This window comes from Mytilus californianus, unplaced genomic scaffold (genome assembly GCF_021869535.1).
Source record: "Mytilus californianus isolate M0D057914Y unplaced genomic scaffold, xbMytCali1.0.p SCAF_2, whole genome shotgun sequence".
Taxonomy (NCBI): Eukaryota; Metazoa; Mollusca; class Bivalvia; order Mytilida; family Mytilidae; genus Mytilus; species Mytilus californianus.
The window spans coordinates 112,752,795-112,771,234 of record NW_026262668.1 but is presented as its reverse complement, the minus strand read 5'-3'; the positions used below and the strand labels follow the sequence as shown (position 1 = coordinate 112,771,234).

Here is an 18,440-nt window from a genome sequence, read left to right as displayed (position 1 = left end):
GATTTGCTCTAAATGCTTTAGTTTCAGAGATATAAACCAAAAACTGCATTTTACCCCTATGTTCTATTTTCAACCAAGTAGGCCATGATGGTTTGAAGGCGGGGTCATCGGACAAATTTTTTAAACTAGATACCCTAATAATGATTATGGCCAAGTATGGTTAAATTTGTGTCAGTAGTTTCAGAGAAGAAGATTTTTGTAAAAGATTACAAAAATTTACAAAAAATTGTTAAAATTGACTATTAAGGGCAATAGCTCCAAAAGGGGTCGACTGACAATTTTGGTCATACAAAACTTATTTGTAGATCTTACTTTGCTGAACATTATTGCTGTTTACAGTTTATCTCTATCTATAATAATATTCAAGATAATAACCAAAAACTGAAAAATTTCCTTAAAATTATCAATTCAGGGGCAGCAACCCAACAACAGGTTGTCAGATTTGTCTGAGAATTTCAGGGCAGATAGATCTTGACCTGATAATCAGTTTTACACTATGTCAGATTTATTCTAAATGCTTTGGTTTCAGAGATATAAGCCAAAATCTACATTTTACCCCTATGTTCTATTTTTAGCCATAACGGCCATCTTGGTTGGTTGGCGGGGTCATCAGACACATTTTTTAAACTAGATACCCTAATGATGATTGTGGCCAAGTTTGGTTAAATTTGGCCCAGTGGTTTCAGAGGAGAAGATTTTTGTAAAAAGCTAACGACGACGGACGACGACGGATGCCAAGTGATGAGAAAAGCTCACTTGGCCCTTCGGGCCAGGTGAGCTAAAAAGGAAAAAAAAAATCCCTCCCCCCAAATTTTTTGAACCCCCTTATGATTCATCACCCCCAAACTCAATCCCAGCCTTCCCTTTGTGGTATGGTACCTTGCAGTACAATTTCAGAGAGATCCATACACTTGAACACAAGTTATTGTCTGGAAACTAGAAAAATGCTTGTTTTTTGGCCCCTTTTTGGCCCCAAATTTTTAAACGTTTAGGGCAATTACCCCCAAACTCAAACCCAGCTTTCCCTTTGTGATATGGAACCTTGCAGTACAATTTCATAAAGATTCATACACTTGAACACAAGTTATTGTCTGGAAACTAGAAAAATGCTTGTTTTTTGGCCCTTTTTGGCCCCTTATTCCTAAAATTTTGAGGCAATTACCCACAAAATCAATCCCAGCCTTTCCTTTGTGGTGTGGTACCTTGCAGTACAATTTCAGAGAGATCCATACACTTGAACACATGTTATTGTCTGGAAACTAGAAAATGCTTATTTTATGGCCCCTTTTTGGCCCCTTATTCCTAAAGGTTTTGGGCAATTACCCCCAAACTCAATTCCAGCTTTCCCTTTGTGATATGGAACCTTGTAGTACAATTTCAGAAAGATCCATACACTTACACACAAGTTATTGTCATGAAACTAGAAAAATGCTTGTTTTTTGCCCCTTTTTTGGCCCCTTATTCCAAACATTTTGAGGCAATTACCCCCAAAATCAATCCCAGCATTCCCTTTGTGATATGGAACCTTGTGGTACAATGTCAGAGAGATCCATACACTAACACACAAGTTATGTCTGGAAGTTACAAAAATGCTTATTTTTGGCCCCTAATTCCTTAACTGTTGGTACCACAACCCCCAAAATCAATCCCAACCTTCCTTTTGTGATATTGAACCTTATGGTAAAATTTCATAGAGATCCATTTACTTAAACTAAAGTTAGAGTGTGAAAACTAATGTGTCTTCGGACGATGACGCCAATGTCATACCAATATACGACCGCAATTTTTTTTTACGGTCGTATAAAAATCAGTAGCAATAGGCTTCACTCAAAGGATCGATAAGAGGTACAAATGTTTAAATTTACTTGTAAAAACACATACACTATCAACATAAAAAGATGCTTTCAAATTAGTAAGATCAAATTAGAAGCTGCAAGGATTAAGGCTAATTTATTAATCTTTTGATCATATGAATTCGTGTAGCAGATTAAATGTTGCAAGCATTTAAACTAGACAAAGTGATACCCCTGCACTCCACTTTGAAGTAACTGTATTATAACAAAGTCAATGTAGGACTTTCTTTGAAGATATTGTTGTGTCTGGGAGACACAAATGATGCCCCTGTAGATGCAGAGTGTTATTTTAAAATACACGAAGGTGAGCATGGGAGCACATAGGTCTATGGTTCACTGTAGGAGGAGTTATTTGGAAACGCTATGCACCTCTTATGCAAGTGTATACTCCAACTAGAGGCTCTCAAGAGCCTGTGTCGCTCACCTGATTCTACTTTGGTTTTGGAAATCATGTAAAAATAGATTAAAATCATAACAGATACCCTAATAATGAGTGAGGCCAAATTTGGTTTAATATTGGTCCTGTAATTTAATAAAAAATCCTGGTGGCCATCTTGAACAGTGTCATGTTTGGTTTCAATCCATTCAGTATGTGGTTCTCTAAAAGAAGACATTTGTATGTATTGTCCATAGGATCCTTTGTTAAACATTGTCCCCATCTGGCAGCCATCATGGATGAAGGATCAGCTTCAAAGTAACAACACTTGGTCAGCACCTCAAAAGGAACATGCATGCCATGTTTGGTTTCATTCCATTCAATGGTTCTCTAAAAGAAAACATTTGTACGTATTTCTCATAGGGTCCTATGTTAAACTAAGTCCTCCGCTGGCAGCTATCTTAGATTATGGATCAGCTTCATAGTAACAACACTTGGTCAGCACCTCATAAGGAACATTCATGCCATGTTTGGTTTCATTGCATTCAGTGGTTCTCTAAAAGAAGATATTTGTATGTATTTCCCATAGGGTCCTATGTTAAACTAAGTCCCCTGCTGGCAGCCATCTTGGATTATGGATCGGCTTCAAAGTAACAACACTAGGTCAGCACCTCATAAGGAACATTCATACCATGTTTGGTTTCATTCCATTCAGTGGTTCTCTAAAAGAAGACATTTGTATGTATTTCCCATAGGGTCCTATGTTAAACTAAGTCCCCCGCTGGCGGCCATCTTGGATTATGGATTGGCTTCAAAGTAACAACACTCGGTCAGCACCTCATAAGATACATTCATGCCATGTTTGGTTTCATTCCATTCAGTGGTTCTCTAAAAGAAGATATTTGTATGTATTTCCCATAGGGTCCTATGTTAAACTAAGTCCCCCGCTGGCAGCCATCTTGGATTATGGATCGGCTTCAAAGTAACAACACTCGGTCAGCACCTCATAAGAAACATTCATGCCATGTTTGGTTTCAATCCTTTCAGTGGTTCTCTAAAAGAAGACATTTGTATGCATTTCCCATAGGGTCCCATGTTAAACTAAGTCCCCCGCTGGCGGCCATCTTGGATGATGGATCCGCTACAAAGTAACAACACTCGGTCAGCACCTCATAAGAAACATTCATGCCATGTTTGGTTTCATTCCATTCAGTGGTTCTCTAAAAGAAGACATTTGTATGTATTTCCCATAGGGTCCCATGTTAAACTAAGTCCCCCGCTGGCAGCCATCTTGGATTATGGATCGGCTTCAAAGTAACAACACTCGGTCAGCACCTCATAAGAAACATTCATGCCATGTTTGGTTTCATTCCATTCAGTGGTTCTCTAAAAGAAGACATTTGTATGTATTTCTCATAGGGTCCCATGTTAAACTAAGTCCCCTGCAGGCGGCCATCTTGGATTATGGATCGGCTTTAAAGTAACAACACTTGGTCAGCACCTCATAAGAAACATTCATGCCATGTTTGGTTTCATTCCATTCAGTGGTTCTCTAAAAGAAGACGTTTGTATGTATTTCCCATAGGGTCCCATGTTAAACTAAGTCCCCCGCTGGCAGCCATCTTGGATTATGGATCGGCTTCAAAGTAACAACACTCAATCAGCACCTCATAAGGAACATTCATGCCATGTTTGGTTTCATTCCATTCAGTGGTTCTCTAAAAGAAGACATTTGTATGTATTTCTCATAGGGTCCCATGTTAAACTAAGTCCCCTGCAGGCGGCCATCTTGGATTATGGATCGGCTTTAAAGTAACAACACTCGGTCAGCACCTCATAAGAAACATTCATGCCATGTTTGGTTTCATTCCATTCAGTGGTTCTCTAAAAGAAGACATTTGTATGTATTTCCCATAGGGTCCCATGTTAAACTAAGTCCCCCGCTGGCGGCAATCTTGGATTATGGATCGGCTTCAAAGTAACAACACTAGGTCAGCACCTCATAAGGAACATTCATACCATGTTTGGTTTCATTCCATTCAGTGGTTCTCTAAAAGAAGACATTTGTATGTATTTCCCATAGGGTCCTATGTTAAACTAAGTCCCCCGCTGGCGGCCATCTTGGATTATGGATTGGCTTCAAAGTAACAACACTCGGTCAGCACCTCATAAGATACATTCATGCCATGTTTGGTTTCATTCCATTCAGTGTTTCTCTAAAAGAAGACATTTGTATGCATTTCCCATAGGGTCCTATGTTAAACTAAGTCCCCCGCTGGGGGCCATCTTGGATGATGGATCCGCTACAAAGTAACAACACTTGGTCAGCACCTCATAAGAAACATTCATGCCATGTTTGGTTTCATTCCATTCAGTGGTTCTCTAAAAGAAGACATTTGTATGCATTTCCCATAGGGTCCTATGTTAAACTAAGTCCCCCGCTGGCGGCCATCTTGGATGATGGATCCGCTACAAAGTAACAACACTTGGTCAGCACCTCATAAGGAACATTCATGCCATGTTTGGTTTCATTCCATTCAGTGGTTCTCTAGAAGAAGTTCAAAATGTAAAAAGTTAACGCCGACGACGGACGACGCCGGACGACGGACGACGGACGCCAAGTGATGAGAAAAGCTCACTTGGCCCTTCGGGCCAGGTGAGCTAAAAATGACAAAGTTCAACTATCTCCCAAAAAAGCAAATATAATAAAAATCAAAACCCTGACCACATGCACACCTTCAATATATGTACAAACAGCTAGCAAAGTGAAAACTTCCCAGCATTCAAACTGTAGGAGGAGTTACCTGGAAACGCTATGCACCTCTTATGCAAGTTGACAAAGTTTAACTATCTCCCAAAAGAGAAAACATTAATAAAAATCAAAACCCTGACCACATGCACACCTTCAATATATGTACAAACAGCCAGCAAAGTGAAAAATTCCTAGCATTCAAACTGTAGGAGGAGTTATCTGGAATAACTATATACCCATAATGGGACAGACGGAAGGACGGACGGACAGGGGTAAAACAATATGCCCCCAAACTTTCAGTTGCAGGGGCATAAAAATGATTGATGGTGTCATTCACCTTATTGTCACGAGTGATGATAATATAACAGTATCAATAATTTCCGGTTCTTTAAAATAGATTTCATATTATTTTGACTGTCAAGAGTTAAAGGATTTGGTTTCTAACACTACCTTCCATTTAGAAATAAAGTTTTAATTTGTGATAAAGATCTGTCATCTGAAAAACTGTTATAAAATGGCCCTTATTTTTATTTATGCGTTCCCACTCTTACCTTGAAAAATAAAACTGCCATGAAAATTTCCTTCTTTAAAGTACTCCCAGACTAGAGTATCAATCAGTACACATCCAACAGATTTAGTGTAAAAGACCTTATAAACAGTCTGAGAAACACATGACCTTGTGCAATGTCAAAATATAAGTATAGACAGGTAGACTAGAATAGAATTCATGTACATATATGAATCTGTTAACACTCAAATCTATAACCTTTGTTTAATTATTTTCTTAACATTTCTTACCTGATTGACCTGATCCTTTTTCAGTAAGAATACTTGTCCAGAACTAGTAGATGCAATCTTCTCATAAGCCATAAATCCATCATGAGTATGATTACCACAATCTCCAGTCATAACAAACACAATCTACAATAGGAAGACCATACTGAACCACAGCTAGAAACAAAAATTAATCAGTAAAAATCTAAAGTTTTATAAAGTTAAGTTTCTTCAGTGATTATGTCATTAAATAATGTCTCAATCAATAAATGTTGCATATCTCAGTATAATAGATTTGACTGAATAATAGGAATGATTCAAATTTAACAAAATGCTATTAAGAACCCTATTGCTTAATCAGTCTCATTTAAAAATGACGTAACTCTCATAAAAATATAAAATGTGTTTATTGGGCTTCAACTCCTGCAAAATTAATAATATCAAATATCTAGAACTCCTGCAAAAATAATAATATCAAACATCTAGAGCTCCTGCAAAAATAATAATATCAAACATCTAGAACTCCTGCATAAATAATAATATCAAACATCTAGAACTCCTGCATAAATAATAATATCAAACATCTAGAACTCCTGCAAAAAAAATAATATCAAACATCTAGAACTCCTGCAAAAAAAATAATATCAAACATCTAAAACTCCTGCATAAATAATAATATTAACTTATAAAGCTAGAAGCCATAGAATCCCAAAAGATGAAATAATCCCAAACCTTCACGAACAAATTCCCAAATGATAACCTAAATGACATAACCCCAAACCTACATGAAAAGATTCCAAAAGTATAACCTAAATAACATAATCCCAAACCTACATGAACAAATTCCCAAAGTAAAACTTAGATTTCATAAGCCCAAACCTACATGGACAAATTCAAAAGGTATAATCTAGATGACATAATACCAAACCTACATGGACACATTCCCAAATAAAACCTAGAGGACATAATCCTAAACCTACATGAACAAATTCCCAAAGCATAACCTAGATAACATAAGCCCAAACCTTACACGAACAAATTCCAAAGTAAAACCTAGATTACATAATCCCAAACCTACATGGACACATTCCCAAAGCATGACCTAGATAACACAAGCCCAAACCTACATGAACAAATTCCAAAGTAAAACCTAGATTACATAATCCCAAACCTACATGGACACATTCCAAAGTAAAACCTAGATTACATAAGCCCAAACCTACATGGACAAATTCCACAAGCATAACCTAGATGACACAATCCCAAACCTACATGAACAAATTCCAAAAGTTTAACCTAGATGAAATAATCCCAAGCACACATGGAGAAATTCCCAGAGTATAACCTATATGGACAAATTCCTCAAAGTATAACCTATATGGGCTTACTCCAAAAGTATTACCTTAGTATATGGGCATATTCCTTTGTATTATATATATGGGAATATTCCACAGGTGATAGGTACAAACACACTTTAGTGTCATACATTTTTTTCAACATTCCTGCCAAAATGGTGAAGTTGTAATAGATGAACAGCTCTACACAATGAGCAAAATTAGCAGGGTTCCCACATATCTGTTTATTTGAAATTTCATGTCTTTTCATGGAGTTTTCAAGAATAATTTATTTTCTTTCAAGCAGTTACCTATATTGATCTATCAGCAAATATTATAAATGCTATAAAATTTACATAAAACAGTTTATATATTAGTTGGAATTGGCTTTGAACTAGTTTTTTAGTATCTGTGAGTACTTTATATGTACCTCATGTTTTTTGGCTTTTTATTAGGTTTTTCATGTGCTTAGCTGGTTTTTATTCTCTTCTGAATTGATTTACTTTTTGTCATGCAGGGCTTTTTATTGCTTGCTATTAGTAAGGGTTTTGCTCATTGTTGAAGGCAGTACAGTGCCCCATAGTTGTTTACATTGTGGTCCTTCTGGCCCTGGTGAATAGTTGTCTAATTCAAAATCATACCAAATCTATTTATTTTCATATAAAACATGCAAGTCTTTGTTTATTTCATTATCAATCTTAATAAAAGAACAGAGTTCCAATGTTCCCTGCATTGCACATATTTTATCTGTTCTGTCCAAGGACAATAACTAAAAAAAAAATTATTTTTCTTTAAAACTTTTGAAATTATCTCACTAGAGAGTTGAAGACTTGAGAGCAATTTCCGGTATTTAATATTTCCAAGGGAAACTCATTAAAAATATTTGATCGGCACTTATTTCTTAAATTGTCTGAGACATTGCTGTTATATACCCTTGATATGAATTTGATAAAAATCTGGCAAAAATTGTACATGCGAGAGCATTTACAATGCAATTTTCCAGATAATCAATGTTTCCAAGGGGCATAACTATTTAAAAATAATTGTTCGGCACTGATTTTCGTATTCGTTAAAGACATTTCTGATATAAACCTATGATATAAGTTTCATAAAATTCTGGCAAGAATTGTACACATGAGAGCACTAACAATGCAATTTTCCATATAATTCATGTTTCCAAGGGGCATAACTCTTTTAAAAATAATTGATCTGCACCGACTTTTGAACTTGTTAAAGACATTGCTGGCATAAACCCATGATATAAGTTTCATAAAACTATGAATTGTACACATGAGAGCGCTAACGATGCAATTTTCCAAATTATTAATATTTCCAAGGGACATAACTCTTTTAAAAGTAGTTGATCGGCACTGATTTTCGAACTAGTCCAAGACATTGCTAATATTAACCTATGATATAAGTATCATGAAAATCTGGCAAGAATAGTACAAATAAGAGCGCTAACGATGCAATTTTCCATATAATTAACTCTTTAAAAAATAATTGATCGGCACTGATTTCGAACTCGTCCAAGAGATTGCTAATATGCTTCATAAAATTATAGCAAGAATTGTACACACGAGAGCGTACACAATGCAATTTTCCATATAATTGATTTTTCCAAGGGGCATAACTCTGAAAAATAATTCATCAGCCCTAATTTCGTAACTCATCCAAGACATTGTTAATATAAACCTATGATATAAGTTTCATAAAAATCTGGAAAGAATTTTACAAATGAGAGTGGTAACGATGCAATTTTCCATATAATTAATGTTTCCAATGGGCATAACTCTTAAAAAATAATTAATCAGCACTGATTTTTGAACACATCCAAGACATTGCTGATATAAACCTATGATATAAGTTTCATAAAAATCTGGCAAGAATTGTACATGTGAGAGTGCTGGACGGACGCCCGGTAATTCTATGCTCCCCTCCCCCAAACGCGTTGCACGGGGGACAAAAACATGCAACAAATTCTTGATCGGCAAGGTTAACAAAATGACCTGCAAAATTTACATTCAACAATTGTTCAACATTGCTGAAGTCATTTTTTGTTCCTAGACCAGATAAAAGATAATTTTATAGATCAAAATCTTTTTTTAAATTAATGGAGAATGTGCCCATGGGACACAGATGATGCCCCCACTTGCAAATAATGTTATAAAGGGACATAACTCAGGAAGTCATGCCACCCAAATTCAAACTTGATCTGTGTTTTGTTGAAATAAGCATTGTGCGTAAGTTTCATAACATTTGGTTGAGGCAAACTAAATTAGAAAATGGAAACCAATTTTGTGACGTACCTACAGATGTACAGACGTTACCTAAGGACGGACGGACGGACGTACAAACGTACAAGGGTAACACTTAATGCCCCCTCCGCTGTGGCAGGGGCATAAAGTTAGTTCTAAATTAATGCTACCATGCAGCTGTCACAATACAGTGTGAACCTTTCTGGAATTAATTAACAAAATGTTCAGAATGGGGTTGTCTCACTGCTTAGGCTCATAATAACATGAATCTGAATTGGTCACAACACTGTAGCATACCCTAATGTGCATCCAAATAATGAACAAACATTGATTCTTATTCTTTCCTCAAGATTTACTTAATGAGGTGAAAACTTTTTTAATACACATTGGACTTATTTTTTTCAAAATTTTACATTCTCCAAACATGTAGATATTGTTTATTTACAGTAAAGTTTTATATATTCTATACCTGGCTTTGTTTCTGTTGTATGAGTGACAATACATCTTCTGTGAGGACATGATCTTTGGAGCGTGCATCAGTGAAGACGTAGATATACGAATGGGGCAGAGCAGTATCTAATGCCTCCTTAATAGCACCAATACTCATCTCTGGACAATCTCCTCCACCATGTACATATAAATCTTGTAATTCTTGGATGAATTCGTCTGGATCTCTGGTAACTATAACTGGACCAATATCTGAAAAGAAATTAATGATTAAGGTAAGTAAAGTTTGCTTTAAAGGTAAATAGAGATTAACTTGTTACTATTTATAAAGGGTAATAATTTGATAATATTTCTTTATTCCTAAATCATTCCATACACATAATATAGTTCACTTTTTGCTCATAATATCTGAGAAACTGACCCAACCACGAAATCTCTGTTTTGACCAATAAACCATGAATATGCGGTTAAGGTCAGGTGAACCCTAAAATTGCTTTCTCAGTTTTTAATGAATGACCATCCACACTGATTTAAAACAGTGTTCATTTTTCTATACTGTGCATGGACTTATTATTCCTAAGATTCAAATTTGATTGTGAATTACATGGGTTAAGGGGTGACAATGAAATTAAATACTTGACACATACTTGACACACAATTTTTTTAAGAAATTTTCATCAGATTCATATGGGACCTTATGATACCATTAAAAGAAATACCTTCAAAATAGCTCACTTTTCTCCAACCACGAATAAAAATACTAACAAATATAAATGAATCCATAGTTGAATTTCCACCAGATGAGTGAAATCTCCTCCTACAGCATACTAATGGTCAGTTTTGATTTTTCTACCCTATATACCACTTTGCCTCATTATCTCATTAAGAAAAAATTAACATACCTTATTAAATGGGCATATAAAACAATGTAAAAAGTCAGAATGCGAATATATATGTTAAAACTCTTTTAAGTCATTTCTTAGTAACAACAAACAAAAGAACTATGTCAATTGGACCTGCTTTAATATGATAACTGCACTTATAACATTTTTGTTCACTTTGGAAATTCCGTATATCGCAGTTATACGAATTCCAGTGGGGACTTAAATTGTGCACCATTTATTGCGGACCTGTTTCTATATTGTTACAAATTATAATTTATGACTAAAATCAGCAAAGACCCATTGAAACAACTCTGATTTAATAAAAAAATTTAATAACACTTTTAGATATTTGGATGATATTTTGGCTCTCAATAATGACGACTTCTGTATGTACACTTAAGAGATTTATCCTGCTGAACTGACTTTAAATAAAGCTAGTATTAACAATGGACACTGCCCTTTCATGGACCTTGATATGTATATCTTTAACAGGAAGATTAATATTCAAATTTACAATAAAAGAGATTATTTTTCATTTCCTATGGTTAGTTTTTAAGATGGTGACGTTCCCATGGCACCACCTTATGGTGTTTATATATCTCAATTTGTTAGATTCGCTTGTGTATGTAACAATGTATTTGATTTTAAAGAAAAAAATCTCTGTATTACTGAAAAATTATTACACCAGAGTTTTCAATATCATAAGCTGTCAAAACTTTATCTTAATTTTATCATTGACACAAGGACATCATTCGTAAATATAAATCAACTTGCAGACATCTTATAAGTTCAGGTATTTCACATCCCATCTTTAATTGTAATAATTCTATACAAAGCACACAAATGTTGCTCAAAAGCTAACCAAACCTTTAAACAAGACTTATTCAGAAGGGATATAGTTACCAAACTGTTGTCAAGTCATTAAAGTTGAAATTTTTTGGAATTAATTTTGATTCACTCATAGGGTCTTTGCATTGGAAATGAACATATTTATTCTGAAAACCAGTTGTTGGCATGATACGGGTTCTGTTCTTCTCGTATAATTTTTGATGGCATGATATTAAACCTATAACGGGAGGGATTGTTCTTGATTTTCATATGATGAAGACATAATCTTTCGATCAGTTTAATTGAGGTCTGGAGCTGGCATGTCAGTTACTGCAAGTAGTCCTTTGTTAATTTATGCTGATCGTTGTCATTTTGTTTTAAGTTTCTTAAGTTACCTATTCTCATATCGGACTCCTACTTCTTTTGAACTGAGTTTTACTGTGCGTATTGCCATGTGTTTGTTTATTCCACATTGGCTAGAGGTATAGGTGAGGGTTGAGATCTCACAAAACATATTTAATCCTGCCGCATTTTTGTGCCTGTCCCAGTTTAGGAACCTCTGGCCTTTGTTATTATTGTGTGTTTTTAATTTTAGTTCATAAATATGTTCATGTCGAAGGCCATACTTTGACCTATAATTTTTTACTTTTTACACATTGTGACTTGGATGGATAGTTTCCTCATTGGCATTCATACCACATCTTCTTTTATGGAGTTTTGTTTGGCATCCATTTCGCTGAACATAGTATACATTATTGTTTAGGGGCCAGCTGAAGCCTGCCTTCAGGTGCAGGATTTTCTCGCTGCGTTGAAGACCCATTGGTGGCCATGGGCTGTTTTCTGCTCATTGGTCAGGTAGTTGTCTCTTTGATACATTCCCTGTTTCCATTCTCAATTAAACCATAAAAGAATAAGGGTTCAACTGCCTAAACTTCTTATGACAAATAATGATTACTAAAGTCTTAGGTCAAAAGTGTTTCACCTTTTCAGGGTTTTGGAAATTCTATTATATCGTATATAAAACAAAGTTTTGATAAAAATTCTACTGAATGTATTTTTTGTTCAAATTGAATGATTTTTTTTTTAATTAAATACAGAAATGTCTGCAGTTTCTTCCAAAAAAATATGAAATATATTTATGATTTATATTATTAGAGAAATCAAATTTAAAGACAAATATGAATTTCTGCATGAAAAAAATACACTTAATTTCAATATTTGTATACAAATAATTATTTCTCAGTAATGACATGTCATAAAAATATTTCATAATGACCATAAAACTCTGTACACATTTGTGAGTTTAGCATTAAATATTTCATCAAAATTGGACCACAAATTGGTTTTTGATAATGTTTTTAAAAAACATATTTTTATATGAACTAATAAGGGTATTAGGGAAAGGTGAAACACTATTTTTGGTGGTGTTCTGAAGAAATGAAAACCTGAATAAGATGAAATGATTTGTGTCCATAATGGTTGGATAGAAATTTTTTTAAGTACAAAATTTAGACAAGTAAAATATCATGGTCACTCGCCTGAAGAGCAAATTAAAAAAAAAACTGAACTTGACCAGAACAATTGAACTGTGATGACGTACTTAGGCCAAGAACCTGTAGTTCAGTGGTTGTAGTTGGATTCAGTGGGTCATAATAAGGTCTAGCTTATAATATGATATAGTATTTCTCATCATTGAACTGTACAAAGACCTGTTATTGTTAACATTCTTGATTTTTGACCTTAATTTATCGCCTTTATTATACACACTATTTAAACTGAAATGATGAAGTATCAAGGAGTACTTCTAATATGTAAATTTGTTACTCAATTGGTATTAACAATAAATATACTTAAAAGAGGAGATTATCTGGTGAATGATCCTAAACACAATAACCACAGTGTCTTCCTTAAGGAAGTTCGCTCCTCTGTTTAAAAATAACAAGCATTTTAAAAGATGGTTATCAATTGATAGTATTTAAATAATGGAACTTAGAAAGCAGAAAAAAATGAAAGGTCCGTGTTCTTGTTTTTGAGATATAAGCAATTGAAAATTTGGCGGGAAATGATTCTCTCTAGACTTTTCATACATTTAACATTGGCACCTTTTTCTTTCAAAATATATGAAAAAATAACAAGGATATTTTGTGATTTTCAAAAATGGTTTTTTAAACAATATGTAATAAAATGATGAAAAGAAAATTGGGAGTTAGTGGGCAAAATTTTTAATGGCACCACATGGATAAAATTTGAGGATTCCGAATATCTGACAAAAAGTAAAAATTAAGCGTAGCGAACATCCTTAAGTTTAAACGTAGCATTCATATACGTGTTGATTTAAATCAAAGCATGGAAGCTCTAGAAAGGCAGTTTCTGTCTATTTTTTGCTTTAGTTACCAGTTCTTCCAGTTTTCCTTCTTATGTATAAATGGAATCACAACTGTGAGACAATATCTAACACTTGAGTAACTTCATCATTAAATTTTTTTTTTAAAAGGCAATTGACCATTAAGATTCTTAAAATTTACAATTTGAATCAATAACATAAAAAAAGATCTCTAACAAATCAAACATTTGCTTTTTCCTACACAATACACATCCACGCAAGTGTTGAAGGCCTTACAGTGACCTATAGTTGCTAACTTCTACGTCATTTGAGAGAGTTCTCTCTTTGGCAATTATACCACTTCTTAATATTTTTATATTAACAGATGTATGAAAAGACCAGAAAACAAAACCTAGCTGTATTATGCCCCCTACTTCTATAGAAAGTACATTAAAATAATTAGGGTATGCATTAAGAGGGAGTATGTTTATTATTTTGCATATTAAGTAAATTACCTTTATGTGAACTCTGTAACTATAAATGCAATGAAACAAGCTTTACATAAGACATGTCAGACTAGGATCTTATCATGGCAATACTGGGAAAATTCGTTCTTATTTTTTAAATTTTTTCAAAAGTTTGCATATTTAACATTAAACTAAACAGAAAGTCCATTTAGTGGTGTGCTTCCTTAACAATGTCTACTTGATACTAGGTAGTTTTATGGTTACACTGTAATAATGAAATCCTATCAAACCACCAAAATATTTTAAAATAGAACATATATGCAACTACCTATTCAATGACTTACCAAAGATTTTGTTTACCTAAGTAGCATTTGCACTGCCATTGGAAATGAACACAGGAAGTAATTCAAATAAAGATCAGCAAATTTAACATTTTTAAGCATATATTAGAAAAATTCAATAAAGGTAGAAAAGGAACAATATTGATGATAAGTTATTTCAATTTTACCTTATGCATTTTTACTGCTATTATATCACACACACACAAATTTAACAAAAATTCTAGAAGTTTAAAAAAATTACAAAAATGCCAAATTTTTAGCATAATTTTGTCATTGGTATCACAAGTTTGTTCAATTGCAGTTAATAATATATGAATTATTCATCATCTGAAAGACTTGATGAAATTTAAAAGATATTCTATAGTAATACACCAATAGTAAAGATCTGTTTATCAACCACAGAAACTGTGAAGACAAGTTCAAATCAGGGGGAGATAATTAAACCAGGTAGTAGGAATCTGATGTTCAGTAGTTGTCGTTTGTTGATGTGGTTCATAAGTGTTTCTCATTTCTCGTTTTTTATATAGATTAGACTGCTGGTTTTCCCATTTGAATGGTTTTACACTAGTAATTTTTGGGGCCCTTTATAGCTTATTGTTCGGTGTGAGCCAAGGCTCCGTGTTGAAGACCGTACTGTGACCTACAATGGTTTACTTTTATAAATTGAATTTTGACTTGGATGGAGAGTTGTCTCACTGGCACTCATACCACATCTTCTTATATCTAAGTACTCAAATTGTTAAATTTTATAAAATATCAAGAAAACAAGAATGGGAGCATAGTTTTTTTCTTTTCCTCAGCATGAATGATTTAAGTTATCTCCTCCCAAAAAAAAATTGATTTAAAGTCTATCCTCATAAAACAGAAACTGCTATTAATGCTGTAATGTCATGAATGTAAGCATGATAAGTGTTAGTTTTATTAAAAAAAGAATAATATAATTCTTGATGATAAGAATGGTGACCTTTACTTTCTAATAAAAAAATAGTGCTGCATAAGCAGTGGCTAGTTCTCTTTCTTCACCTGAACTTTATATTTATCAAAATGATTAAATAAGTTCCATGACACATAATTAAAGTGTGGTCAATAAACATGATCGATGCAATTCAAATGACAAAAAGGTAATTCCTCCATAATGTGCAGAAAGAATGGAGCAAAATTAATGGATGAAAATCTATGCCTCATCCCAAAAAGTGGAAGGTCAAAGGGATAATCAAATTTTCAATGTGTACATATTAAGGTCGAAAGAAAATTGCTTTAGATATATTCAGGTCTGCCGTTGGATATAAAATTCTGTACATTTTATATATGTACTAAAGTTTTACTTGTTATTTCAACACTCTTGACTAAACCAACCTACAAAACACAACTATTTATCATAAACTTTTCCATGTAAAATATAGTGAAGTATTAATCAGTCAAAATTCAATGGTTCATTGCTATGTGTACTATGCATCCTGACCTTGACTGATTCACCCCCAGGTACAGCATACCATGGTCAAATTAATGGTCAGGAAAATGTTGTATAAGAAAAGTGCAAGTAGATTTTTGTATCCATGTCCTGTTGACTATATTTGTATATTCATTACTCACCAGGATCATGGAAGGGTACCAGTATATAATTATACAATGGGTTGATGGTTCTAGCCAATGTCATTGCCATTATTTTCTCTGCTCCCTCAATAACTTGTACTAGATCATCATACATGGATCCAGTGATATCAAAAACAAAAGCCAGGGATGCTGATCCAACAGGAATGTCCTCATTCTGAGAATACACAATGTGAAATGTGAAAGCAAAAATAATCCAAAATGAAATACAGGTAGCAAATTTATTTTTCATATTAATTGTTAGCTATACAATTTCCAGAAAAGTTCCAGTTATAAATCTTTGTTTCTATACAAGATATGTTGTCACAGAGTAATATATGAAAATCCAATTAGTGTCATTGTAACAATCTCTTTTAATGTATTCCTCATCAAAGGTGTTTTCCATAAACACAATGTCACAATAGCTCAACACTTCTTTACCATCTATATCCACTTTAAAGTACTTTTGAAGTATGTGTAGATCATGTTGATTGTAAGAGGTTTATTTTGGTGAATTCTACTGACCCTCTTCAATAGGGCAATAAAACAGTAGGTTTTAATCTGATAATTTCCACAGCTGGCTTTACTGATTGCATGTAAACATGCTTGTTATTACTTTCAAGTGCAGAGTTTGTCTTAATAAAACTAACACAAGGTTTAAAGGCTGCCAACAATACTATTTATTCTGAAGTGACAAGAAACGTTTCTTGGATAAAGTCATGTACACCTATATAAATTTGTAGATTTTCAATTTTGCTTGGCCCATCTAACAAGCATGCCAATAGTTCATTCCTTTTTTTTCATTAGTGCTAACAGTAACAGTGTCCACTTCAGAAATTTTGTTCAAGACACTTTTTCAATGTACATTAAATGTACTGGCTATCATATGGAAAGTTTTTGAAATTATAGAAAGTATTATGCAAACTGTATGAAATACCAAGTAGTAAATTACACACTGTTTTCAATCCACTGTGAGCGAACACATACCTAACATTATTCTACCCTTCCAGACACTGCAGACAGACATGTACACCATATATGATTCCATACACCAAATAAGGTAGACCTATTACTTATAATACATGAGAAACAGACTAAACCATGAAAATGTCAGAGGTCTAGGTCTGATGTAAAGCTGTCAGACAGAAATGTACACCTAATACATTCATCCCAAACCCTAAATATAGTTGACCTGTTGTTTATTATAGTATCTGAAAAACAAACAAAATACATTTCAATAAAACTGCTAGTTTAAAGTTTAATTCTCAGTATTCAATTAAAGACAGGTCCTAATCAAAACAAAAATAAATGACAGAATTATATGTATGACCTCCTCTAAAATGCCTTTGTACAGATTTGGTGATATTAAAGTTACAGATCAACTATGTCTAGTAACTTTATACTTTTAGGAGTTTTCGACCAGATATATGGTTTATAACTGGGTGAATTATGAAGTCCATGAAACTTTGGTGAGGCAATTGCCTAATTGGAAGCTGAGCCACTGAATATCATTGATTTACTTTTCAGTGGCGGATCCAGAGGGGGCGTAGAGGGCGTACGCCCCCTCTTTGCTTGAACTTTTTTTTTTTTGTAAAATTATTAATCAGACTAGACTTAGTGAACTTTGCCATTTCCCGGCAGTGTATTTAATTTTTATGCGACAATTCTTTACTTATAAAGATATTTTTCGCTCGTATTTACTGTAATATATTATTGATTATGTTGAAGTCATGTGATTCGCTACGGGGGAGTTGATCAGTACGTCGAAAAAACGACACTCAGTCATGCACTTTGAAATTCAAATTACAGTAACACATTGCTTAGGCGGAAGATGACAAGCATGACGCCTTCAAAGCGACAAAGGATTGAGCAAGAACGTATTGACTTTTATTTCACAATTCCACTCAACAGAAAGTAATACTCTATTACACTCTCATGAAAAAAAAAGTTCCAAAGCAATATTATTCACCTACGAAAATATGTGTAATCCCACACGCCCCAGCCAATTAATAACATTGCTGAATAATGATCCCCAGTCGGTAAGCTCTAGATAGATTTAAAGTCTAAGGTACGGACCATTTGATTTGATAGGGCAGTCTGAGATATTTAAGAGAAAAAAATTTGACCCTGGTTTTTGCCTTAAACAAAATTTCTGGCCGTATCTGTATTGAAAACAATTATCGTGTCCCCTTTTTTGAAATAAGAAAAAAAAA

General features: G+C 33.9%; 1 protein-coding gene and 1 long non-coding RNA gene across 7 annotated transcripts in view; both read right to left on the bottom strand.

The window, feature by feature from the left end:
* Positions 1-16,724, bottom strand: part of LOC127728563 (hemicentin-1-like) — a 147,424-nt gene extending 130,700 nt beyond the window's left edge. For 2 of the 4 annotated variants that reach the window (XM_052235999.1, XM_052235998.1), the window contains exons 1-3: positions 16,231-16,709; positions 9,817-10,046; positions 5,780-5,902 (exon numbers count right to left, since the gene is read on the bottom strand). In XM_052235999.1, coding sequence (XP_052091959.1) covers positions 5,780-5,902; positions 9,817-10,046; positions 16,231-16,480 — 603 coding nt within the window. In that variant the 5' untranslated portion in view covers positions 16,481-16,709. Of the gene's footprint in view, positions 1-5,779; positions 5,903-9,816; positions 10,047-16,230 lie in introns of all 4 variants that reach the window. The other 2 variants (XM_052236001.1, XM_052236000.1) reach the window with 2 other exon arrangements.
* LOC127728625 (uncharacterized) lies at positions 2,423-4,904 on the bottom strand. 3 transcript variants are annotated; one of them, XR_007994285.1, is made up of 4 exons: positions 4,561-4,904; positions 3,897-4,228; positions 3,233-3,730; positions 2,423-2,900 (listed from the first exon to the last, which is right to left on the bottom strand). It is a non-coding gene; the product is annotated as an uncharacterized LOC127728625 (long non-coding RNA). The 3 variants fall into 3 exon arrangements; XR_007994284.1 differs by having other exon boundaries at positions 3,897-4,904; XR_007994286.1 differs by having other exon boundaries at positions 3,399-3,730; positions 3,897-4,904.
* Positions 16,725-18,440: the final 1,716 nt, after the last annotated feature.